Source organism: Syngnathoides biaculeatus, chromosome 14 (genome assembly GCF_019802595.1).
Source record: "Syngnathoides biaculeatus isolate LvHL_M chromosome 14, ASM1980259v1, whole genome shotgun sequence".
Lineage (NCBI taxonomy): Eukaryota > Metazoa > Chordata > Actinopteri > Syngnathiformes > Syngnathidae > Syngnathoides > Syngnathoides biaculeatus.
The window spans coordinates 25,329,855-25,355,861 of NC_084653.1; the positions used below are offsets into that span (position 1 = coordinate 25,329,855).

General features: G+C 41.5%; 2 protein-coding genes across 4 annotated transcripts; one reads left to right on the top strand and one right to left on the bottom strand.

Moving 5' to 3' along the window:
* Window positions 1-322: 322 nt before the first annotated feature.
* On the top strand, window positions 323-23,033 carry uxs1 (UDP-glucuronate decarboxylase 1). Of its 2 annotated transcripts, XM_061842487.1 has the most exons (16): window positions 323-1,013; window positions 3,339-3,366; window positions 3,487-3,535; window positions 5,816-5,859; window positions 6,646-6,706; window positions 6,998-7,178; window positions 9,930-10,034; window positions 10,330-10,389; window positions 10,741-10,862; window positions 13,900-14,019; window positions 14,840-14,883; window positions 15,702-15,762; window positions 16,025-16,082; window positions 17,253-17,356; window positions 19,815-19,964; window positions 22,911-23,033. In XM_061842487.1, exons 1-15 carry the CDS (start codon window positions 926-928, stop codon window positions 19,962-19,964), a joined length of 1,275 nt encoding a protein of 424 aa, XP_061698471.1. In that variant the 5' UTR covers window positions 323-925; the 3' UTR covers window positions 22,911-23,033. The 2 variants fall into 2 exon arrangements, with proteins under 2 accessions (XP_061698471.1, XP_061698472.1); XM_061842488.1 differs by lacking the exons at window positions 19,815-19,964; window positions 22,911-23,033 and adding an exon at window positions 19,349-19,803.
* ecrg4a (ECRG4 augurin precursor a) lies at window positions 21,086-25,214 on the bottom strand. 2 transcript variants are annotated; one of them, XM_061842498.1, is made up of 5 exons: window positions 25,094-25,214; window positions 24,572-24,982; window positions 23,222-23,272; window positions 22,946-23,109; window positions 21,086-21,401 (listed from the first exon to the last, which is right to left on the bottom strand). In XM_061842498.1, the coding sequence occupies exons 2-5, from the start codon at window positions 24,639-24,641 to the stop codon at window positions 21,252-21,254; spliced, it is 435 nt and encodes a 144-aa protein (XP_061698482.1). In that variant the 5' UTR covers window positions 24,642-24,982; window positions 25,094-25,214; the 3' UTR covers window positions 21,086-21,251. The 2 variants fall into 2 exon arrangements, with proteins under 2 accessions (XP_061698482.1, XP_061698480.1); XM_061842496.1 differs by having other exon boundaries at window positions 24,572-25,203.
* Between the last annotated feature and the right edge of the window lie 793 nt (window positions 25,215-26,007).

A 26,007-nucleotide genomic window follows, 5' to 3' on the forward strand; every position in this document is an offset into this window, starting at 1 on the left:
AAAAACATGAAAATTATTTTTTTTCTTTCGTATCAAGTGAAGCAAAAACAAAAACAAAACAAACAACAACAAAAACAAATATTTTAGGAGGGATGGGTGTGTGTGTGTACCGACTGGATAAATGACATTTTCACCAACCTTGTTGTCTATCAATTTAAATATTATAAATAAATATAGTGTATCTATAACCATCATGAATGTTTATCGGTGAGGTTAACATGACTAATGTGCTTGTGAAAATTTTTAATGAATATATTGTTGTAATGATCCCTCCCGACCAGCTAAGGCGGTATTACGCCGCTTCACATCTGACCAACAGCTATCGGCTTCGAAGAAGATAACGGCATGCAGGAAGATGATAGTTTATATTCGAACAAGTTGGGTCGTGTCATTTGGGAAACTCACGTTTAACACAAACATAAAAGCAGCGTCGTCTTTTGTTTTTGTCGTGTTGTGACTGCCTTAGCTTCGCCGCCGATTACCTCGTCGTCTGAATTTGCTAACAGGGTGCTAACCGCTCTTTGGCTGCTGTGCGTAAATGTTGCGCCGCCCTAGCATAAACTTTTCTAAATGTTCGCAAAAGACACATCCGCTAATGATTAATGTGAGCAGGCCGGTGAGCGCAGTCGGACATCAAATGGCTGAAATGTCGTAAAAATGACAGCGGCCGATGTTGTAGCCTGCCACTCGACCACAGATGTTACCTACGTGTGCTACTCGGTTAGCCACGTAAACGGCTTCTGATCGGCGTTGACGTAGCAGCAGCTACCAGCTAGCTCGCCTGTCAGCTGAGAGTGTGAAGCTGCTTTACAAGTTAAGTCAGAAGACCCGACACTTTTCTGAGAACTGAAGAACACTAAAGACCTGAGGGAGCCAGAATGCGATAGCTGGGCGCGGACGTGTGGCTCGTTGCATTTAGCGGAGGATGAAGCGAGTCTTCTGGCTGTTAACAGGATTAAACAGAAGAATGGTGAAATTACTTTTTGCCATCGCGTTGATTGCATACATCGCTTGTGAGTACTGAATGCCAAGTGCCGTATTTGTTGCTCATTTACCTTATTCATCCCTTCTAAACATGATATGTATCATTATGATTTCATGAAGAACGAGATTTATGTGTGGGATTTGATACACAGCATGGGTCACTCCACTGAAGTTGTACAGAATTTGTGACGTAAGAAAAACTAAACAACTTGAGTCATTTTGTTGAAAATGTGTTGGTAAAACTTTGAAAAGTACATGTTGGATTCAGGGGTTCATTGGATAAAAACATACATAGTTTATGTAATATTACCATTATTGACCAGTGGTCTCCTGTAACACTGCTAGATATGATCATGGAAAGCTGTTTATTGTATGAAAACTTTGGAAAGTTTTCAAACAACTACTAGGGTGAGAGCAGGTTCACAAACCAATTTATGTCCAACTTGTTAATGCACCGCAAAGTATTGAGTAAAATATTTACTGTCTAATATTGACAAAAGGGATCCAGTGGGTCAGCTGGTAAAGTGTTGGCCTCACAGTTCTGAGGACCTGGGTTTGATCCTGGTCCCGCCTGTGTGGAGTTTGCATGTTCTCCCCGTGCCTGCGTGGGTTTTCTCCAGGCACTCCGGTTTCCACCCACATCCCAAAAAACTTGCAATATTAATTGGGCACTCTAAATTGTCCCTAGGTGTGATTGTGACTGCGGCTGTTTGTCTCCATGTGCCCTGCGATTGGTTGGCAACCAGTTCAGGGTGTACCCCGCCTCCTGCCCGTTGACAGCTAGGATAAGCGGCGAAAAAAATGGATGTATTGAATATTGACCAAAAATACAATATGGAGAATGAAGGACCTGAATGCTAACAGGTGCTGAATGAATTCAGTGGGTATCATAATTTAATAGGACAAGCGAATTATTCAGTTCGAGTTTCCTTACTTGGTATGATGCCCTTCATATTTAGACCGTCAACTTGAAGCTTGAACGCTGACGAGTTCCATCACCATCTTTTTAACTTCCAGTTCAATCATTTGACCAACTATCTTTATGTAATTTGTTGTACAAAATGAACAAAATGTCTTTACAGAACTCACTGTTGGTAAACGATGATACAGCCATTTAGACCTGTGCCTAATTTTGACACCAGCGGTCTTTGTCAGTGCCTGTGTTGTGTTCCAAGCACTAGCAACAATCCATAGTGCACCACACAACGTTGACATTTTTATCAACAAAGTTATGCTTTGGTCAAAGATTGTTCAAAATGTAAAGAAACCATCTACTAATACATAAACTTGTCTTTTATCATTGCTAGTGAGTTGACCATTTGAGACCAAAGCTTGAAACGTTTTGATATTTTCTTGCAAACACCAGGTTCTACTGGCCCATCAATCTCAAATTCTGCCGTATGTAAGCTGAAAATGGTTCTGGGTGATGGATGTCACAAAATAGTCGACCATTTTTGACACTTAAAAATGGAAGGCAGTGTTGATCTTTCTATGATTATTTTGGGAGATTATTGCATCAATTCCAAATTGCTGTTGTAAAATGGTTGTTGTTGGTTTTTACGGTTATGAAATTAAGTTGCCACTTGCTCATTACGCGTTTTGATTGCCAAAGTTACGAGCATCATTCCCATTTTTATTAAGAGTCTTTTGTGAAATCTCGGCGTGGAATTTCATTAACTTTGTTTGAGTGGCAGGCACACACTTTTAGCAGACAATGGTGAAGTGCTTGCATGATTTTGCCGATATTTTTCATACTGTGACTATTTCTGTTGTCACCCTTAGCCGCTGGTCCATAACCACAAAAATGCCTTTGACATGGTTTATTGCTGAATAATTGGTGGGGAATTCTTGATACATTATTAGTTTATATCTACATGTTGATACCTGATTGCTATTTGATCCCTTTTAATCTATTTTGCCGTTAATATTTGCTCGTAACATTTCACCACATCTGTGGAATGACCCGTATCAGGACTGTACAAGTGTACTTTAAGTGTCTGAATGACTATTAAGTTCTGAAAACAAATTAGCATTTTGAGCCCTATAAATATTGCGCTACATTTAGCTGTCAACACAGTACTACTACTCTAACTGAGGTTGCTTGTGTTGAAATAAAGTCTCACATTTTATGGGACGATAATTAATGCATTATCGTATCAGCCCCATGGGCAAGGATGTATGAGGTGTGTTTAGTGAGGCTTGTTTGGAGCCAATGATTACGCATGCTGTAGGTAAACGTAGGATCTTCAAAAGCAAAGCTTTTTAGTGAGCAAAGTCAAGAAATGTAATTAAACATTCATGATTAGGCTGGTTGGTTGTTCTGCTGTTTCAATCCAATCTGTCCTCTTTTTCAGCCGTCTGGGGAACATATACAAACATGAGGTACAGATTTTAATTCGTATGTTTTTTGATGACATCGAGCCACTGCTTTTGATTGTAACCGCCATTATCCTCCTCCCCCCTTGCTCACTAGTCTTTGTTGTTGATTTTCCCTCGTCGCAGATCAATAAAAGAGAACGGAGAGGTGAAGATTGATCAGAAGATTGATGAAGTGAGTGGCACTGACATTTATCCCTGCTTACACTTGACCATTTGCTATGACCTCTACGTTGTTCTAAAAAGCCCCCCCAAAAAAACTTGCACTATGTATTCTACACAGGCATAATTACTTTCCCCCGCTATTTGCTTCATCCTCCAGTCTGCCATTTGATAGCACCGCGTTTACGTGCCGCGGTTTACATAACGCATATTCTAATCACTTTTCGCACGGCTTATCGCGCGTAGCAGGTGCTCCCATTTTCCCTTGATCGCAGTGACCTTATGGTTTCAAGCATCACAGGTAAATGTATCGTCAAAATATACCTCGCCGTCTCGCAACCTAATGTCCCGCTGCTTTGAAGCCACCCGCGGCATCAGTAGTTAGCTATAAATGACACATTTACTAATGATCGCGATACGAGCAGTCAGATGGTCTGTTGGTGACCAGAATCATGCTGCGCTTGCCCCGGTTGTAGGCCAGAAGAGAATTATGTGATGGTTATCGAAAACAAACAACAGAAAAATTAAGATTAGCCATAAAACAGAAGAGGCGGTGTTGAACTAATTCCTTTCTACTTGAGCTGTTTTTAATGAAGACGAACATTGCTTTAATCAGACTAATCCTTGCCAAGAAGCTTCCAATGTGTCCGATGGGACAGCATCTCTTCAACACCCTTCATAAGATCCTACATATTTCAGATGATTTTTCTGTTTAAAGGCAGAATTCCGTCTTTTTAAATGGCATTGATTAAAAAAAACATGTATTCTCCGTTTTTCTGCAATATTCTGATTGTAACCCGTACCAGAATCCACACTTGTTTATTTTCCGGTCCGACTTTTGGAAGCGAGGTGGAACGTTAGGTACGCGTCTGTTCATTGGTCCAATGTGTTCCTCCTGACCAATGAAAACGCTTGTTGTATACGAGGCGGTTCGCGGGGCCATTTTCAAGTCATCACGATGGCGGTGCTCAAGAGGAAAGACGCCTCTCGAGTGAAAGAAATTGATAGAAATGTCAAAAATAAGTTCCGATCGTCGATACCGTTGGAAAGAAGGAAGTCGCCACTCTGTTAAGCGACTTCATTCGCAAAATCGATCGACCAGGTAAAGCATCGTGCACGTGGTGTCAGGATACTATTGACTAGGGATCAAGAGGTTTCAAGGCATTGGAAGTTCACGCGAAATGACAAAAACACATCAAACAACTGGAAACAAGGAAACGAACTTTTCCATAGCTGGTACATTGAGATGTTAACCCAAAGCCAACAACCAACCCCAGCTGCAGACAGGGTGGCCAATAACGAGGTGAGAGTTCAGAAGCAATCACTTGTAAAAATCATCAATCGTTTACAAAAACAAGAAATTAAAACGTTGTTGAATGGATACGATAAACACCGTTATGAAAGCACACTTGCATGCCATGATGCAAATCTGAATTCAATTTAGTAGTTTACTGAGTTGAATTTGTAATTTTTGGGTGTAAAGGTATGCACCTAAGTAATGAACGATCATATTGTGTACATTTTGAAAGCAGAATAGCATTTATTTATGGATGTACTAGATATATTTGATTCATAATACAATTTATAAAACTTGCACGTTAAAATTGGTGATCATCCTTTGATCATGCTTGCAGCCCCCAGACCCCTTGGCGATTTTTCAGTCTTTTTTCCATTCATATCACGTCTGATATTTCCGTTGTCTTTAAGCCTGAGGTTAACCTGGGTAATCTCTACAACTTTTGATGTATGCTCATGGTCTTTGTAATTTTGTAATAAACTGCTTTTATGTGGCATTATTTTCAACCCCCGTATAAAAATAACTGAGCTCACACTAGATGACTGGTTAGCAGATCTGCCTCAGAGTTCTGATGACCCGGGTTCAAATCCAGGCTCGGCTGGGTGTATTTTGAATGTTCTCCCTGTGGCTGCGTGGTGTTTCTCCACCTACTCCGCTTTCCTCCCACATCCCAATAACATGCCTAGTAGGTCAACTGAAGACTCGAAATTGCCCAAAAGACCATTTTGGTAGGGTCGAATGATGTATGTTTTTTTTTTTAAGAACTTTATATAAATCCTGTGTGTCACACCAGCGTGCTCAAATTAGAATCAGATTTAATGGGCCAAGTGTGTAAAAACACACAAGGAATTTTTCTCCAGCACTCGGTGCTGCCCTGGTACGACATACAGAACTAGGAACAGGATAGCAACAAGAACAAAGAACAAGAGACATTTTTGTTTATAGGGACTCGTCCTAAATGTGCTCTGATTGCATGCACTTGTCGTGTCATTTAAGGCTGTGGCTCCCCTCCGCGAGAAGATTCGTGACTTGGAGCACAGGTATTTGTTTCATTGTCCTTATTTTTTTTTTTTTTCCCCAAGCATAACATTTACACATGGCGGCACGGTGGATCAGCTGGTAAAGCGTTGGCATCACAGTTCTGAGGTCCAGGGTTCAATCCTGGACCCGCCTGTGTTTCCTCCCATGTCCCAAAAACATGCAACGTTCATTGGACACTCTAAATTGCCCCATGTGCCCTGCGATTGGCTGGCAACCAGTTGAGGGTGTACCCCGCCTCCTCCCCACTGGGATAGGCTCCAGCATGCTCCGCGACCCTTGTGAGGATAAGCGGCAAAGAAAATGGATGGATGGATGCATACAGTACAATGGACCCTCCATAGTCGAATGGTCAAAAGTGGTACAATTTGGAATTCAACCCAAAATTTGAGCATAACTATCACTCAAAAAAAAAAAAAAAAAACGTGTCAGGACTTCTGCAGCTATAGTAAAAAAAATATTGAATATCTAAAGCATAAGCTCCACAACTGTGTTTAGCTTTCCCTTTTCCTTTTTGGACGTCGCCACAGCAAAAATGGCAAGTTTGTTCACGTATGACAGAGCAGGATGTCAAAGCTGCTGCAACAAATCAAAAGCGTCTTGCATCTCTTTATTTTAGCGCTCCAGGTACACGCATTCAAAGTGGTACGTTTTGTCGGAGACGAGCGCAACACGGGTGTTGCGCAAAATATTTATCCCAGGCTTTTTATTTTAGCTTCCGCCTCGTGTACGGTTCTGCCCTGGAGATGTTTCAGCATATTAAGTTTTGTTTATCTTCTCTCCTCCAGTTTTTCTCAAAAATATCCACCTGTGAAATTTCTGTCAGAGAAGGATCGAAAGAGGATTCTGGTAAGTAAGACAAACAAAATGTGCAATTGCACTCACAGTTGGGCTGGAGCACGATGTTGCTTTTATGTTATTCATTTTGTGAGCATTGTAGTGCTTTTGTTGTGGCTTATCTTTATAAAAATAACAATGCTGGATGGGCAGATTGTCGTGTATGTGTGCATCTCTTGTTTCCCTGCACAGGTTTGTTTTTTTCACATTAAAAATGTTCCTATAGGCCTGTCATATTTCTGTTCTGTTGCGTTATGTCATCCGTTTTTTTTATTTGTATCAAAATGTGTTTTTTTTTCTTAGATTACTGGTGGTGCGGGTTTCGTAGGTTCCCACCTGACTGACAAGCTGATGATGGATGGCCACGAAGTGACTGTGGTGGACAACTTTTTCACCGGGAGAAAAAGGAACGTGGAGCACTGGCTTGGCCACGAAAACTTTGAGCTCATCAATCATGATGTAGTGGAGCCGCTCTACATTGAGGGTGAGGGAATGACAAAAACTGATTGAATCCCAACCCCCCCCCTCCACTCCTGACACATTGCACCCTGAGATGAAATTGAACCATCCTGGCCGAAGGAACAACAGATGTTCAAATTTGTAGCGAGGTGCTTCAAACAATCTCTCAAAAGTGATTTTGGTGTTGGAAAATTGTCACACAGTTAAAGACCCTGGAAATTTGTTTCTAAATACAGTAATTCCCGACCTACAGAGCGCACCTGGTTATAAGCCTCACCCGGTACATTTGTAAAGGAAATACCATTTGGTACGTACATAGGCCGCAGCTGTGTGAAAGCTGCAAGTGCCCACATTGAAGCCCGAGATAGTTACAAAGAAACATGGTACACAGAGTTAAACGCTAGCGCCATTACGCTAACACTAGCGCTGGGCTAATGCTAACGCAAGCGCTACACTAACCCTAGCACCGCGCTAACGCAAGCGCCGCACTAACATAGCCGGTTTAAAAAAAAAAAAAACCATACTGGTAAAAATAACTGAGACGTGGCAGTAACGCGCTAGCACAGCGCTAACAGAGGCTGACCGGTAAAAGTCACTTCCTCAGCACATATAGTCCACCGGTCCTTGCGGCCGTTGGGAAAAAAATGCACAAATTAGACTGAGAACAATGTAGTACGTGATTGTAGTGATACAGCATAAAACTATATAAGCACTTGAGCACCTTCATATGTATCAAGGGTTGCAATCTGTAATTAGGTATACATATCCTGTACCTTGGAATTGGAGCTTCCCTTTGGATAGTATGCTGGCTGACGTGGACGCTTTCAAACACGATGTGTCGTCGGCTGTGAGTGTTCACGCTTCATGAAGAGAAAGGCGCTCTTAAGAGCAACGGGGGTGGGGGGAGTCAGATGTGAACAGCTAGTGCGTGGACTGAGGCTCGTGTCCAATTTACAGTAACCTGTTGTCGCGCAGAATAGTCCCACGACAACTCGACTGGCAGTATTGTGGCTTCCGGAGGGGTTATGTGTTAATGTTTTCAAGGCTTGGACGTACAACTTTGTGGGCATAAGAGAAATGTTTGACAAAGTAGCATCACATTTTCAGGTCATGATAATGCTACTTGGTGACAGTTGAATGGGGCAACATGCGTACAGTGTTTAACAGCTGCCACAAGGGCTTAATTTTTATTTTTGCGACCGTTGACTTCCACTGACAGCTTTAGAAGTCAAAATATCCACGTCAACTTGGAAAGCTGTCAAAGATGAACTAGTATTGGATAGTGATAGTCCCCAACAATACTTTTGACTACCATAATTTCTGGCTGACAAGTCGCAACTTTTTTCACATGCTTTCAACCATGGGGCTTATGCGGTGATGTGGCTAATTTGTGCGTTTTTTTTTTTTTTTTTTTTTAAACGGCCGCTAGGTGGCGCTCGAGCGGAAAAGGTAAGAGTGAGACCGGAATATATGTGCCGAGGAAGTGACTTTTACCAGCCACGTTAGTGGTGCGCTAGCGTTAGCACTGTGCGAGCCCGTTGCTGCTGTTCATTTTTTTTTTTTTTAACCGTCCCTACCAGCGCCGTGCTAGCGTTACCATTAGTGCCATGCTAGTGTTAGCGCCGCGCTAGCGTTAAACTCTTTCTGTGTACCGTCTTTGTAAATATCTCGTTTTTTTTGTGGGTTTCAATATGGACACTTGCAGCTTTTACACAGCTGCGACGTATGTATGTACCAAATGGTATTTCCTTTACAAATGTACTAGTTGAGGCTTATAACCCGGTGCACTCTGTAGGCCGGGAATTACGGTAAATGTGTTTGTACTTAAATGGACCAACAATGAAAAATGCAAGACTTTTTTTCTTTTTTTTTGTGTGTAAAACTGATGTAGTGGTATTTGAAACAATTTTAAGACCATACTGTGCTCCTAAAATTTCAATAATTATGTTGTGCAACAGATTTCTCGAGAGCACACTTGATGGTAAAGTTATTTACCAGGACAAAACCCTATCCCAAACATTATAAGTGGAACGAAATCATTAGCTTTCAAAAAGCCCTCCGACCCACGCCTTTTCATTGACTGTTGAGGCGTGTCTTTTATGCAAGGATTATTACAGCATGCAAAAATGTAATTCTGGTTGACTCTTTTACCCACGGGAGAACATGGAATGGGCTTTTACTAACATTTTCTCAATTAATTATGTGAACATCAGCAATGACCTTTGTAGTTGTCACTCAGCTCAATGAACAGGCAAGACATTTTCAGATGTGTGCTTTTTTTTTTTTTTTTTTGCAGATTATTATTATCAGGCACCCTGTCCTGTCATGTAACACTGTGAAAAGAAAGTACAAACGAAATCGATATCTGTTCCAAGATGAGGACAAATTGCAATGAAAAATCGAACTCTCTTTACAAAAACAGAAATAAAAATGGTTTGGCTTGCCAATGGAGTTAATCAATGATTTAAGACTCCAGCTTCTTCTGGAGATTTGTTCTGATTTTGTCTGCTCTGGAAATGCGTCCGTTGTGTCTCGAAGCTCACTTAATTCTGAAGCCTCGGAAAAGTAGTTTCTTCCTAGAACCTCACAGTAAAACAGAAACAAATAATCAAATGTGACTGGGACTGCTTGTCATTTACAATTTAAAAACGATTCTCAGGCCTCAGCTCATTGGTCCAGCCTGACAGAAAGCATCGGATTCTTGTAAATTCTTAAAAACAAAAAAGTTGAAAAATGAAAAACGCGAACGAACACTTTGTTTCTTCTCTTTTGGCAGTGGATCAGATCTACCACCTGGCCTCTCCAGCCTCTCCTCCGAATTATATGTATAACCCCATCAAAACTCTTAAGACCAACACCATCGGCACTCTCAACATGCTTGGTGAGTGAAATTGGGGTGTAGTGGTTCTACGACGACAACGTTGCTCTTAAATAACATTTGTTTTAGATATCAAATGGAATGATAGTTTCAATATGTGTAGTGGGATTTAAAAAATGAGTACTGCCTGACCATAGTTCACTGGTCTTGTAAAGTAACGTGTGGTTGTGCATTGTGAGTGTATTTGCTAAAAAATATGTGCCCTTTGGCCCACACCATATTTCTGCATGCATTCACCGTTAATCGCAAGGTTACATCTTCTTTGTGCCATGTAGACAAAGACTGCTTTATCTCTTAGGCTTGGCCAAACGAGTGGGCGCCAGGCTTCTCTTGGCTTCTACCTCTGAAGTTTATGGAGGTAAGCTTAGCCGTTAGTCCACCCCAACAGCGGCGCTCCCCCCCCTCCGGTCACACCGGGGCCCTTTTCCCCTCTGTCTGCTCGTGCTGATAAGCGGCTCTGCAGCTCTGTACACAGCTGGGTCTTTCCGACTGAAGATTGTCCGAGGCCAGTAAATGATCTGAGTGCTTATATCACATATGTTAGGGGCATTCCGATATCGTCCCATACTGGGTTTTGGGCTGATCGTGGCTCATTATCTGACGTCAAATAGCGGATCAGGACACGTCTATTTTAACCTGTTATTTTCAGAGTGCTCAATGATGCAATTTGATCAGCTTTGACGTGACTGAAATATTTTTTTTGCTCCAGACCCTGAAGTACACCCCCAAAATGAAGAGTATTGGGGGCACGTAAACCCGATTGGGCCTCGAGCGTGCTACGACGAAGGGAAACGTGTCGCCGAGACCATGTGTTACTCCTACATGAAGCAGGTATCCTTATTACACTCAACTGTGCAATCATGCAATCAAACAATTTTATAGTTTTTAATAGTTATCGGGTGGCACCCCAATCACAGGCATGAGCAGCAGTTTGATCTCTAGAAATTGTCGTGCACGTTTTGTGGGCTGTTGCACCTCAATAAATTTGCCAAAGGAGGGCGAAACAGTCAGAAGAAGAAAACAGGAACTGCAAAAGTTTTAGAAGAAAGCACCTCTCATGGATTCGCAGAAAATTCTGTGCTGTGGTACTTCTTATTTTGTGTAACCAACATTGGTTCTGCATCATCCAAGCAAATTAAGGTATTCAATTGTCTTTGTTGTTGTTTTCCTCTTTAATAGACTGACAGAAAGGAGGAGTATTTGCTGGTGATGGCGTGAGCGGGAGAGTCAAAATCTGAATTTTTCCCAATATTATCGTAGGATGAGCTGTAGTCCTCCCATTTCCCTCTTCTTAGTTAATTAGCAGTAAACAGTTATGTTTCTTTCATGTTATTTAGATATTCAATTGTATTTTTACTCCTACATTGCACTATTTATTTTTAACCACACTGGAAAAAAAAGAGTACAACTTAGTTTTTTGGAACTGGAACGGATTGATTGCATTTCCATTCATTTCAATGGGAAACATGACCTTGGTTTATACATGTTTTGGGTTAAAAATGGGGTCAAAGAATAAATAAGATCTCTAACCCAAGGTTCCACTGTGGATACAGTAAATAATATTCTCTATCTTGTGACGGTCTTATTTAAACTGTAGCTGAGGGTTAAAAAACATTGTAAACGTTTTACAGATTTTGTTTAGTCATGATAAACATGGAACATTTTGTAAATTGAAACAAAAATTTCCAGGTCTTGAAAAATGTTTTGTCAAATTTGTTTTGAAAAAGTCAAGAAAATATTTTGTGGCTAATGTTTAGAATGTAGTTGAGTGGAAAAAAAAACAAGGTTTACCGTGTGATGAAAATTTAATCTGACACTGACGTACGAGGACAAGGTCGTATGTAGTTTCAAGGTTTGTCCCGCCGACCACCAACGAAGGATAATGAGTTGCGCGGGTGTGCTACGGCCCGGCACGCTGCGGGGATTGAAAGTGTGGCCGAACCAGTCAGTCAGATCAGATTGGTGCGGCAGATGTGTTACTTTGTAGCTTTTTATTTATATTACTTTGGCATTAAACCGGAGTAGGGTAACGTAAGTGTGAACCAGGACCAATTGTGTGATTTCACAAGAAGCAGTGTGCTTTCTTCCAAAGGAGAGAATTGAAGAATTGAAGCATGAGCAACAAGTGACCTTATATGCCTCTAAATTAGCTGTAATTCCAAGTGAAAAATGTTACACGTTCAGCAGCTGAATATGAACTGGCCTTCGCATATCAAAACATCTTAGGGACACAAGATGAATAGAGTTCAAACCAGTGGGAAGGGCACAAATTGATCCAACGATGTGTCATTTTCAAGAAGAATTTTCCCTGATTAGATGTGATTGATGCCAGCCTTTAATGGTCTGATATGATTGACTTCTGTTGCCTTTCCCCCAGGCAAGTGATATTTATTTATCGGCCTCAGCCTCTGCTCCCTACTCAGCTGCTCTTTATTTTTTTCCAACACTCGTTGGGATAATTCTTAGAAACATTCTGCTTTCAATAATCAACTGTCAGTCACCGGTGCGCAGGGGTTGAGACTATCGCGTCGTCCATCTATTGGCCAGTCATGTAATCAAAATCCATTAACATTTACATGTGCTGGCTATAATTACGCTGTGGATAGTTTGGAAAAACACGCAACGTTTAGTCACAAAAGACGGTGAGTATGGTAAGGATTGGATGGATACCAGTCAAAAGAATCCAGTGAGAGGGGAAAATTGTGAACCTTATGGAATTTCTACACAAATTGGTCATTAAATGTGGTGAAATTAAATCAGTCTGCTTTATCTAACACCACACAAACGGGTTACGTTCTCCCATTTTTTTTAATGACAATAACACAACAGAAAGAGTAAACCTCGCTTTTTGCAATTCACCAATGGAGCTGGTGATTGATGTAGTAATCATGGTATTCCAATATATTTATCATTATATAATTTATTATATTTATCGTTATTATTATTTAACCAATAACACATTAGGTGCCTGGGTAGATATACTGACATTTGTTGCCAATCAGTTTTTCCTGAGTGCTCATCGCAGCTCCATTTGCCATTCAGATGAAGATTAGTCTGATCAAATTGTGTAAAAATATAAGAAATTCTAAAGAATTCATTCATTTTCCTTCCATTGTAGATTTATTCAGATTTTAACAAAATTCGATATCAAGTGATTGCCCGGAAGTCAAGCGATTGATATTGTGTTTTCGTTCAAGTAATTCATGAATACAACATTAAATAAGGAGTAATGCAGCCTACACAGATATAAATGTCTAACCTCATTAACATGAATGAAATAATTGACCTTCTCTCGAGCGCAAACTCTTAAGATGTGCATTTGTGTGTGCTTTAATATTGAATGGAATGCATGGCAAAGTAGTAGCTTTTGCTCACCACTTTTCAGTTCGACTCGACTCAACTCGTATGACCTTTTCAATATCTTGCTTCCATTGTGTTATTCTTCATCGCGCTGAATATATGCGGTTACCTGTCCACAGTCTCCCAATTCCCCACTTAGCAGAGAACCCTCTGGATAATTTTCATGTTTTTATTCATGTTGCTTAGCCTCCAAATTCTCCACATCGCACCTCAGAGAGAGTTGATACATTAGTGTACCTGTGAAGGCCAAGGATTTTCAAAAGTGTGTGAGATGCCCGTGACCTTGTTTTTTTTTCTGCTGTGTGTATTTGCATGATCTTGTCTTCTGGACCAAATTCCACTTATATAATTTATATGAAACATTTATTAGCAGAAAGCTCCCATGTAATCGAAAAGGGCTCAAAAGGCATCGATTCCAATCTCACTGAATAGAGTTGGTATGTTAAAAGTAAATGGGGAAAACAATTGACATTTTTCAAGGGATTTCCTGTATTTTCTGTGCTTTCAGGAAGGAGTGGAGGTGAGAGTGGCGCGAATCTTCAACACGTTCGGCTCCCGAATGCACATGAATGATGGGCGAGTTGTCAGTAATTTCATCCTCCAGGCTCTCCAGGGGGAACCACTCACTGTAAGTGCCACCCCCCCCCCACCCCCCACCCCCAAAAGAAAATTTTCTGATAGTTTCTCTTCCACTTTCGACATCCTTTGAACCCATTGCAAGCACAGCAACGTGACTCTGGAGAGGTTGAGCTCCATCTAAGAAGATAATATGAAAATGGCACGGAGACTGACGTTCACAACTTTTTAAGATACTTTCTCCCATCCTCGGAAAAAATGATGTAAAGACAATTTCAGCATTAATTTCATCATAGCTAGACCAAGAAATTTTGTCAAATACCAAACCCTAATGCATGTATGGGATAGTGACAGACAATTGGTGTAATCCCTTTATTTAGAGCTAACACATTGGTATTTTTTTTTTTTTTAATTTGCGTTTTTTCTTAGCCTAAATAATTCACCAAAAAATAGCTTAATAGAATTTGTATACTTAATTTTCTTTTGACTTTTTTGACTTTTGTATTGTTGTGTTGAGTCGGTTGAAGAATATATCATGATGGTAAAAGTGATTCCAAATTGGTTAACTTGATTTTGTCTTGGTGTTGGTCAAGTTACCCTGAAGTTATATGTTGACAGAAAATAGAACATTCCTGCATGAAACTCTAATTCATACATTAAAATAATTTCTTATCACGGGAAAAACATGATTTGGAGCAGAACTGTATAGGAGCAGCAGCTGTCTTTCAATTTAGATGAATGTAAAATGCAATTACACCAGAGAACCTGATCGAGGCAGAAATAATTAACTACTGATATTGCTGCAAAATGTAATGCATTTTTTGAAACATGGCTACACCATTGCCATGCTAATGAATGTGTTTCTGTGCTAGGTCTACGGCACTGGTTCCCAAACAAGAGCCTTCCAGTATGTAAGGTAAGCAGGCACATTCTTCGTAAATGAAATTTTGTTTTGCTATGTCCATTGACACGCCACCGAGTGTTTGTCAATTCAGCTGTAGTTCTTGTAGTAAAGGCAACAAATACACGTGTTTTTAAAAAAAAAAAAAAAAAAAAAAACGGTCTCAATTAATGGATGCTATTGCATTCATTACCCTGAATATACACACCCCTTAAGGCTCAATTAATGTTTATGAAATTTTGCGCCATGCTGGCAGAAACTGACTCAAATGTCATCCGTGTTGAGCACATGAAAGGTGCGGTGGCCATTGACAGAGGAGCGTCGCATTCCTTTTGGGTAATTGGATCATTAGATCAGTCTCGCGAGAAGTAATCAAAGAGGTGAGAGTATTTGAAGCGCTACTCGGCATTCTCAAGTGGCTTCATGGACGTAAACTCATTCAGGAAGTTTCTCTTTAACGTATTACACTCGTTTCAGTACACCCTTTGGTCTGTCCAGGTAGGGGAGGGCCTCGGTTCCTGACCATTCTGAGATATGACAGTTCAAGTTTGCAACTGATAAAAGATTTCTTTGAAAATCAATACACACCATATCTATGCAAGCAATTTAAAAGTTAATTTTCCTCTATCACTCCTTGTAACTCCCACGTCTTGACTGTTCTTTGCACTTTTTATCCCGCTGAACTTGAACGGGAGAGCCACTGAAACAGTTGGGCATCTTTTTGTTATTATAACGGCCCAAAATAATTGGCAGGGAACGTCACTCGCGCTATGAAATTAAAAAAAGAGCAGAGGCCTTTATAAATGCATTTGTATGTGTGATTGGAATTCCAGTGACCTGGTTAATGGCCTGGTGTTGTTGATGAACAGTAACATCAGCAGTCCTGTCAATCTGGTGAGTTGTTTTTCTGCATTTTATAGGGAACCTATCTCATAATGTTTATACCCCAACCTAATTCCTTAACGTCTAATTCACAACCTAGAACCCCAACCCAAACTTTCAAACCAATTCCCAAATTCCACCCTTTCTTTCACTCCCAACCACCATCTCCAACCCTTACATCTGACCTTGTACTTGCTCCTAACTGTAAACCTATAGCATACTCTTCATAATCACATTTCTAACCCCCAAACGTTTTTTGTTTTTTAATTTACAGGGGAACCCAGAGGAGCACACCATCCTGGAGTTCGCACAGCTCATCAAAAGTTTAGTTGGTAAGGCTTTCCGATCGCTGGAGAGAGTTGTCATTCTTTGTTTATGCGCCATCTCTTGACCCCTGCTATCTCAGTGGTGGTCTGGTCAAGCCCCCCTACCTCTCCGCTAATTTTGTAATGCCAATTTTTTCCGTACCCTCCTCCTTAAAGTGATTAAGAATGCGCCATCTGCAGAAATGGATTAAGTCTCTGTGAAGGTTTGAAGTCATTTACTGTTCAAATAGTGCGCAAGCTAAATGGCAAATGTCATTCAGGTGACGATGATTGCTGTAATGCAAAGGCAGACTCATAAAATGCTCATATGAGTAGCTAATCAAAACATGTTTTGCCTACTCATGCTGCCTCGAGTGTTTCTCAGTTGTCGCTATGTTGTTTCTTTCTTTTCATGGGCTAACGCGAGATTTCTGTCTTGGAGGACAAGATTCTATATTGGTGTTGGAACGGAGTCTTTACGATGTGCTAGAATAAGATTAAGAGAGCACACTCCACAGTATGATCAAAAGTGTTAATGTGGCACATTGTGTTTGGAGTGGAATGGCTAAAACATTAATAACATGTACAGTTTTCAACTATTATTTTTGGCTCACCCAATACACAACACACGCTGCATTTTTTTTTTTCCACAAACGTTTTTTGTATATGATCAAGGTCTAGTCAAACCAGCCCTAGACCTGGCAGAGTAAATGGTTTCTTTTCTTTTCTTTATTTATTTATTTTTTTAAGAAAGAATTTATCATTTTGCAAAGTTTTCAGTGTTTTAGGTTTTTCAATGTTTAATTTTTTTCTCTTTCTCTTTTCTTTTTCCATCAGTGAAGTTGTGTATTGGGTGGGCCAAAAATAATAGTTTATAATTGTACATGTTATTAAAGTTTTAGCCATTTCACTCCAAACACAATGTGCCACATTAAAAGCCCAATTTTTCTATCTTTCCTGTGGGTTCTGGAACAGATGAATAATCTTTTGGATTTGAGAGTTCAAAAAAAGGGGAGCAGGCCTTCTAGAGACGAGACTTCTGTCGAGCTTGAAATTGTTAACAAAAGTAAATTAAAAAAAGTTTCCTCCACCACTCGCGCTCTGACAAGAACAAGGTTTGATGGAAATGTTTATGCAATTGTTTTGCACTCATAGCAGCTCTAGATATGTTTTCAGTGCTTCTGTCCTCTCCCGCAGTGAGTAAAAGTCAGATCCAATTCCTTCCCGAGGCCCAGGACGACCCACAGAGGAGGAGGCCTGACATCCAAAAAGCCAAGATGATGCTGGGCTGGGAACCCGTGGTATGAGCCCCCCCGTAAACATTCGATCAAGTTGTCAGTAACTCGGCGAAACTGTTGATGTTCTGGCGTGAATAGCGATGGTCTCGCGTTCAGGACTTTCAATGGAAAACTCCAGAAAAGCAATGCCCGCTTTCACCTGTGGAAAATATCGGGATGAAATCCTGAATATTTGGGTTTTTGGGGGGAGTCAATCTTTTCCTCTCCATTGACGCTCATAAAAGAGGAAAAATTACACAAAACTGCAACCATGCATCGCCAAAATGCATGTGGGCATCTCTAATTATCCCCCGAGCTCTCTGAGAATATCAGAGTGAAATCCCCAATATTTTGGATTTCTCATCAATATTGCAGTGCTCGCGAGGACTTCATGATTCTCAGATGAGTGGTGAAAATTTACCATAATATGTCCATCCATCCATTTTCCGAGCCACTTATCCTCACGAGGGTCGCGGGAGTGCTGGAGCCTATCCCAGCTGTCATCGGGCAGGAGGCGGGGTACACCCTGAACTGGTCGCCAGCCAATCGCAGGGCACATGGGGATAGACAACACTTGCACTCACAGTCACACCTACGGGCAATTTAGAGCCTCCAATGAATGCATATTTTTTGGATGTGGGAGGAAACCGGAGTGCCCGGAGAAAAGCCACACAGGCACGGGGAGAACATGCAAACTCCACACAGGCGGGGCCGGGATTTGAACCCCGGTCCTCAGTACTGCGCTGTTCAGCTGTTCCACCGTGCCTCCACATTATATATAAACATGAGACCTTTCATATCGCATTGGAGTGAATACATCTTTTTCACAAGACATGTATAAGTACTGGTATGCTCAAAATATTTTTTTCATTTTCATTATGTCAGTAGAATTAGCCTCGCATATCATATGGAATCAGGCAGTAAAAGAAAAATTGTTTGACTTACAGCTTTTTTTTATTGGAGAGAAAATTGAAGGTAATAAAACCGTTGAGAGAGCTGAAATAGTATGACAAGAGATTTGAAGCCTTAAATTCAAGTCGAAGTTGGGCTTTCATAGGATTACATCCGGCATAAAAAAAAAAAATTATGAGCTACACTAACTGGGCACTTACAAGCTCAAACTCGTACAAGCTCACAAAAAGACTACAATGATTTGTTACAGGATGCATTTTTATGAAACGAGTGTCCCATAAAACAATTTCCAGATGATTGACATCATAAAATGTTTTAATAACTTGTACTTTGCATCATAGAATGTACTGTCAAAGTTGAGTTCTTGGCAACTGTACACGTACGATACATTTGTACTTTAAAAGTGAAACATGGAAGGAGAAGCTCATTGCTTGTATGCTAAACATATAATCAATTCGTGGTATTTGCATTATTGTTAGACGGCCTTCTCGATTGGCATCGGGGAGAAACAAATGTCAAATGCACGTCATAAATTTTACATTGCCGTTTTTCACATATTAAAGGAAGATAAACTCTTGCAAATTCTTCAGTACAGATGTTATTCTACATCCGCCTCATAAAGAAATGAGGGGGAACTTTTTTCCATTCATCCTTTCTGTTTTGCCGCTTATCCTCACGAGGGTCACGGGGAGTGCTGGAGCCTGTCCCAGCTGTAAACGGGCAGGAGGCGGGGTACACCCTGAACTGGTTTCCAGCCAATCGCATGGGAACATAGAGATGAACAGACACACTCACAATCACACCTACGGGCAATTGAGAGTGTCCAATTAATGTTGCATGTTTTTTGGGGATGTGGGAGGAAACCGGAATGCCCACCCGGAGAAATCCCACTCAGCCACGAGGAGAACATGCAAACTCCGCACAGGCGTGGCCGGGATCGAACCCGTGTCCAACGCTGATCCACCGTTCCACCCTTTTTTTCCATTCAGTTTTTTGACGTGTAGGTTACGTGGGCGTATTTATTGTTTTTAATTGTGCGGTTGCAGTCCGTGTAACACAAGCAGTCCAGCTGGAGTGAGTCATTTTGTGTTTGCGCGTTGACAGGTGCCCCTGGAGGAGGGCCTCAAGAAAACGGTCCAGTACTTCAGCAGAGAACTGGAGCACCAGGCCAACAACCAGTACATCCCCAAACCCAAAGCGGCCCGCATGAAGAAAGGCCGACCGAGACACATTTGAGCAGGACCCGTTTTTACATTTTTTTTTTTTTTTTTTTTTTTTTTTTTTTTCCCCCCGAGCTTGCACAGAGGCGCATTCTGGAATATTTATTGTGACGAGACTTTTGATTGTTGCCTTGATAAGGAGTTGCAAGTTGCACTGTGAGGCCTCCCTCGCCTGAGCTTTTTAGGTCGGACAAGCCAATCGTTTCAAACACAGCCTATAGTATCTTTTTTTTTTTTTTTTTCTGTCAATTTGTGCTTAAGCCATATAAAACTGTTGAAGCGCTTTAGTGCTTATGTATTTTTTTTTTGACGTTTTTTTTTTTTTTTTTTTTTTTTTTTTTTTTTTTTAGATAGATTTATCAAAGAGATGTCATTCTCGTTTGGTGCCGAAGAAAAAGACTCATTCATTGCCCCGCCGGCACCGGCGGGTGGGCGGGCATGTGACACCGCGCTTCACTTTGGGGAACATCTTGGATCGTCAGGATGTGCATTATTCATAGGTGAATATGGTGATTTTAATATATTTATACATTAACTGATGGTGGTAAAAGAACACGTGGGTCAACCTTGTTCTTTTATGTCACTGACCTCTAAACTTTTTTTTCTTTACATTTTTTTTTTTTTAATTTAAAACCTTTTCACTGGCTGCATATTCTTATATGAAGTACATAAATACAGCATTGCAGAATGCATGATAGCTTTTTGTCTCCAGGGGATTTACCATAGATTGTGCCATTTAGAAATGCTGACCAATAAGCTACAAATAAATTTTTCATGCACAATTCATTTTGTTAAAACAAACGGCTTTTTTTTTCTACAAAAAATGGCGATAAAGCAGAATAAAAGACAAGACTCCAGTCGATAACACAATAACGGAAAATGAGATTAAATTTTTTTTTTTTTTTTTTTCCCCCCTTCAGCCACTGGCCAATACAGAAGTTTTTTTGTGTGGTTTGTTTTTGGTTATCAGTAATGCATTACACGGAAAATGGTGGGAAATAATTTTAAAGCAAAAGGCCCAGCGACATATTTCATTGCCTTATTTCAAGCGTGGCACTTTTAGGCATGCTTTGATGCGGAAGTAATCGGCGATCATTTTTATTTTTTTGTAAATAGTGCTATTACTTTTCAGTTGGTGTGGCCAGTTTTTACCAGGTAAATGTTTACAGTCTATAAAAGAAATGCAACAAAAGTGAGTTTTCCTCATTTTAATTCAATGTTGCTTTTTCAAGTTATCTGTGATTTACATGGGAAGTGACGGGATTCAAATCCTGACATTTTTTTTTTTTTTTTTTAACTCTGTCTGTCCTTCCACTTGGGCACCTTTTTTGGTTTCAACCCTTTTACTTTACTTGGTCTCTGCTGAAAAAGGAATGTAACTAAAACCCCAATATAATTTTTCTTTTCTTTGGCCCTTTTTGGGGTGGTGGGGTGGAATGAGCTGCAGATTTCTGTACTTTTCTAAATAAAACCCCACAACTTCTGTTCAAAATCTTTTTTATACATGCTTGTTTTTCCTCATTTTGTGCACCCCTCCCCCTCCAAAAAAAAAAAAAAATGAAGCGATGTCGAGAAAACCTTGGATTTCAAATGAAATGATCATAGGACAGATGCAATGCGATAGGAAGCAGAACGAGCAGGAGACTTTATTCGCATGTGATAACATTTTCTATCTTTTTTTATAAATCAAAGTTGTTTTTACAGCGGTTTGTATTTCAGAGGAAAGGAGGAGAAAAAGCATTTTAATTTTATTTTGTTCTTCTCACGTCAGGAAGGCGCATTAGTCGCTAATAGTAGTCATAGTTGACGTTGGCACCGTGCCGGTACGAGGTCGGGTCACGCGGGCCGATGGGCGCGTTCTCATCGTAGTGGTGCTGACGTCCTTGGTCGTTGGCGCGCGCGTGGTCCATCCAGTAGGACAAATCTGTCTCCAGCCTCTGGCCACGGGAAGGAGACGGGGACGGAAAACAACGTTAGGATAAAGCGGCCCGCAGAGTCTCAGCGGGCAAACGAAAAAGGCCGACGCCTTGACAGCGTTCACCTTTTGTCTGACGAGGCGGCAAAGGTCGTCCACAAAGGTGGTCGTGCTCGGAGACACTTGGGCAAGGCTCAAGTGTCGACATTCTCTCGGGTTTCGTTGTCACGTTGCGACAACGGCTGACCCCCGGTGCCCCTTTTTAATACCGTATGACGTAGTCGGAAGTACATCAGGCCCACAATGGGGGGCTCTCACAGCGGCTTGACTCATAAAGTAACGCCGCACGAGAATATCAGAATACATGCGTACAGTTAAGCACGAAGTGTACATGAATAATAAGTGCTATATATGCTGATGTGGATATGGACAGCAGCAATGTACGCATCTGTGATTATGGGAATGATCTTTATTTTGCCAAGTCTGTCAAAAACACGGAAGGAATTTGTCTCCGGTATTTGCTTTTGCTCCAGCACGACAAAGACATTGCGAGAACAGTCACTGAGCAATATTCGCTACTTGGATCATTTTAAGGAAATTTCAGGATGATCTTAAATGCTTTTGAATGCACTAATTCAACTGTTTTTTACTTGAGTACTTTTTCCCCTCCAACTTGATCATCTCTCTTGCAAGGAGCTGAAAGGCAAAACGACTTTTATACTTTTCTGTGGTTCTTCCGGTCTCCGCCTCTGCCGATGATTAGCTGCATATCGCAAAACTCAGACGGCATCCATCTTGCCCCGTTGGTATTTAGCTTCTGTAATGACTGTCAACGCCTTCCCTGTTTCCCCCTGTCAATGGATGTTTGCTGCCGCTCCACAAAATAAATGTACTTCCAAGTACCGGGCGGGCGGTTGCAAAAAACAAACAAACAAACAAACAAACAAAAAAAGCATGCCTGGTTGTACACTGGCTCCCTCTAGTGGTATATGGAAATCACTGCCTTAGTTTTTAGACATTTTCGTACAATTTAACATTTTTGTGCAACTTAATTGAATCATTATGAATTCCCCCATATCTAAACCAGTGGTGATGGTAGTCACTTAATTTAAAAATTGAATTTAATAATTAAAAAAAATAGTTTTTAGGAATAAAAACTTTAGTTTTTCTGTGACACTTGGTGTAAAAAGTTTACATTGTGTGGACAGTCATGCCCGCAGAGAGGGGGGGGGGGGAACACATTTTATTTGTTTTTATCATCCAACAAAAAATAAAAATAGACTTGAAAAAAAAATCCCAAGTACCAACCGTAGCAAAACTGTTAAAAATAAAAAAATGTTAATTTCTACTCTTTATATTTAAGTACGTGTTACATAATAATATGAGACTTAAAGATGATTATTAATTTAATGGGTGAATTTATTTTAAAAAAATCTACATTTTGTAAATTATTTTGTATTTCAATGTTGACTCCAAATATTTAGACGCATTTTTCTTCACTAATTGACGAGTTGAGGATGCTTTATTGTAGCCCCCCTCTCACCCGATACGAAGGAAGCAACCCACCTGCTCGTCATAGCCCATGTACATAAACTGCATAATCCACTGCTGCACGTCGGGTCTGCTGCGGTCCCAAATGTTCCTCTTGCGTCGGCTCAGCGCGGCCAGAAACTCTCGAGCTTTGGAGGGCGACACGGCGACAGAGGCGGCGGGAAGAGCCGCCGCTGCCGCTGCGTTGACACGCGACAAAAAGGTAATAACACATTTTGTTTGTTTTTGTAATACCGTCGAGGTGAAACTGTGCACTTTTGTGGGGTATTTTGAGATTGTGTTGAAACTTGCCATCTCTTTTTGTGAAGAGCTTGTGCAGCTTTTTGCCGTCGCCCGCCACTTCTGCGAGGACCCAAAGGAAAACGTCAAAACCTCGACCAACCGTGCGCGAAACGGGAGCCATTCGGGGACGCGCAGGTGATGTGAACTGACTTCCATAATAAACTTTCCATTTACATCGCACATTGCAATTGCAAAGCAACCATAAAAACACAATTTATAATCACCGAAAAGACAAATTGTCCCTAATATTGTGTGGGACAAAAAGCAAAAGAGGGCAGCACGGTGGAGCACCTGGTAAAGTGTTGGCCTCACAGTTCTGAGGACCCGGGTTCAATCCCGGCCTGTGTGGAGTTTGCATGTTCTCCCCTGTGTGGGTTTTCTCTGCGGACTCCCAATTTCCTCCCACACGCCAAAAACACGCATCTTTAATTGGCCACTCTAAATTGCCCCTAGGTGTGATTCTGAGTGCGGCTGTTTGTCTCTCTGTGCCCTGCGATTGGCTGGCGACCGGTTCAGGGCGTACCCCGCCTCCCGCCCGTCGACAGCTGGGATAGGCTCCAGCGCTCCCTGCGACCCTCGTGAGGATAGGCGGCAAAAGAAAATGGATGGATGGAAGAATGTGCTGTTTTTGCAAATTCGCTCTTTCCACAGTTTGAAAAGCGACTCACTTTTTCCACTCTTCTTTTTTTCCATGGCCCGGGGGGAGGGGGGCTTCTGGATGAACCCTCTCAACCGCCTCGATGCAGTCAACATAAAACTGAGAGAATTTAAATTACTAAGGAATCCTAAAAAAGAAAGAAAAGGTGGTGCCGTATCCAATGTGATCTTTATTTTTTCCTCTACTTTTTAGCTGAAAAATATTTGTTTTTTTAATTAAAAAAAAAAAACTTTTATGCTACAATAATTCACGTTGTTTTTATATATTTTAAAACTCCACACGGGCGAAGCCGGATTTCCAACCCGATCCTCAGAACTCGGAGCCAGACATGTATTGACTTTTGGATGGAGACTAAAGCTGACTCCCCTTACACGAATGATTTTGCAGCTCTGCACACTATTGTGGTTTTTAGTAAGAACCATCAATTATTTATCGAAAATAAACCAAATTGCACTAAAAGATTCCTCAGCATGCTGAGACGTGCAACACAGAAATGGCCCCACGGCCAGGGGAAAATCCTCGTGCAGCCGTTTTCCAAGCTCCAGGGCCCAAAATGGGTTCCTCTATTAAGTCGCCGATACAGTTGCGGTCGTTTATCGTCCGTGTTCGGAAATGCCTCAGTTTGATTAGAATTTCCCAATTTCTGCCCGAGCCGTCGCGTTTCCCCGCCGTAAACATCGAAAGTAACGTTTGGGACTCACCCGTTAGAGCCAAGAAAGTCAGCAGTGCGGCGAACCCCAAGACCCTCAAACTCAACAGCTGGGATGCCATCTTTCTCCCCCCCCCCGGCTCAACGCGAGCGAGAAATCGTCTTGCACGGGAGCTGAGCTGGCCGGCAGCAACTGCGGAGTGACGACCGGGAGGGGGGCTTTTTTTTGGGGGGGGGGAGAAGTGGGCGCCGCTCCACGCTCCCTCGCTGATGGAATGTTGCCTGTGGAAACGGGACCGCAGCTGGAAGTTTCTTTTGGTGCCTCGGGAACGCGTCCCCGGCAGTAGTGGAAAAAGAAGAGAAGCGTTTCCCCTTTGGAGCCGCGTTTGATGCGTTCAGTCGCTGAGATTTTTATTGGGAATTCCAGAAGCTGAAAGTCGTTTCATGCGATGGAATGCGAGAGCTGGAAAGAAAAAAAGCGGAATCGGGGCCTGCTGTGAAACGCAAAAGGGCGAGAGAAGTGTTCAAAACTCCCCGTACGTCACCCCCGTCTGTCCCTGATATGATACAGTACCGATAACTTCATAAGGCAGCCATTTGTTATCGCGAACGCACCAGTGAGCCCTTTTATTCGACTTTTGAGGGCAAAGCGAGCAGAAAAATGAGCTGAAAGTGCCTCCGTCCTCCAGCACGAGCTGCTCTCGCAGATGGAAAATCAAACAAAAACCCTGAAGGGAAACAGATGCGCATTGAAGAAACACCCCCCCACCCCCCCCCCCCGTGACCTCTGAAAACGGGGTCATCAAAAGCTTACGTGCGCTGCGATTGCCTTGAGGGGAAAAAGGGAGGAGGAGGCGGGGGGGGGCAAAACTTCTGTAAGATTGACTGAAGTCAACTCGGTTTAACTGTTGGTGCTGCCCTTTTTGAAAAATATATAATAATAATAATAATATAACGTGTCCCCTTTTTTATGTCTACTGAAGGATTCATCGAAATACATAAATCCCACGTCTAGAAGAAGAAAAGGCCTTTCGATGTTTCTGACATTGCTTTTGTACTTGATGTGCTGTGCTGAATAGCAACGTGATGGTAAGCCCATTGCTGCACCCTAGTGGGAGTTTGAGAATACTGCACTTTGTGGTACAGCGCGGCCAGCGTGGAATCGATTCCCGCTCGGTGATGGTGTCGAGATGTGCCCTGTGACTGACTGGCGACCAGTTCAGGGTGGAGGCTGTCGTCAGATGATGAATGGATTTTGTATATTTTCCCCCAAATTTGAACAATTCTTTTCCATTGAGTCCTGAGTATAGGAAAATGAGGCTGAACCAGAAAAATAGTCACTTATAGAATATTTTATATACAGTAAAGCCTCGGTTCTTGAACATCCCCGTTTTTGAATGAACATTTCGAGATTTTTTTTTTTTTTTTGCTTCTGTTTTCGAACGAAAATCGGTACTCGAACGCCCCCGACAAAACCCGGAAATAGCA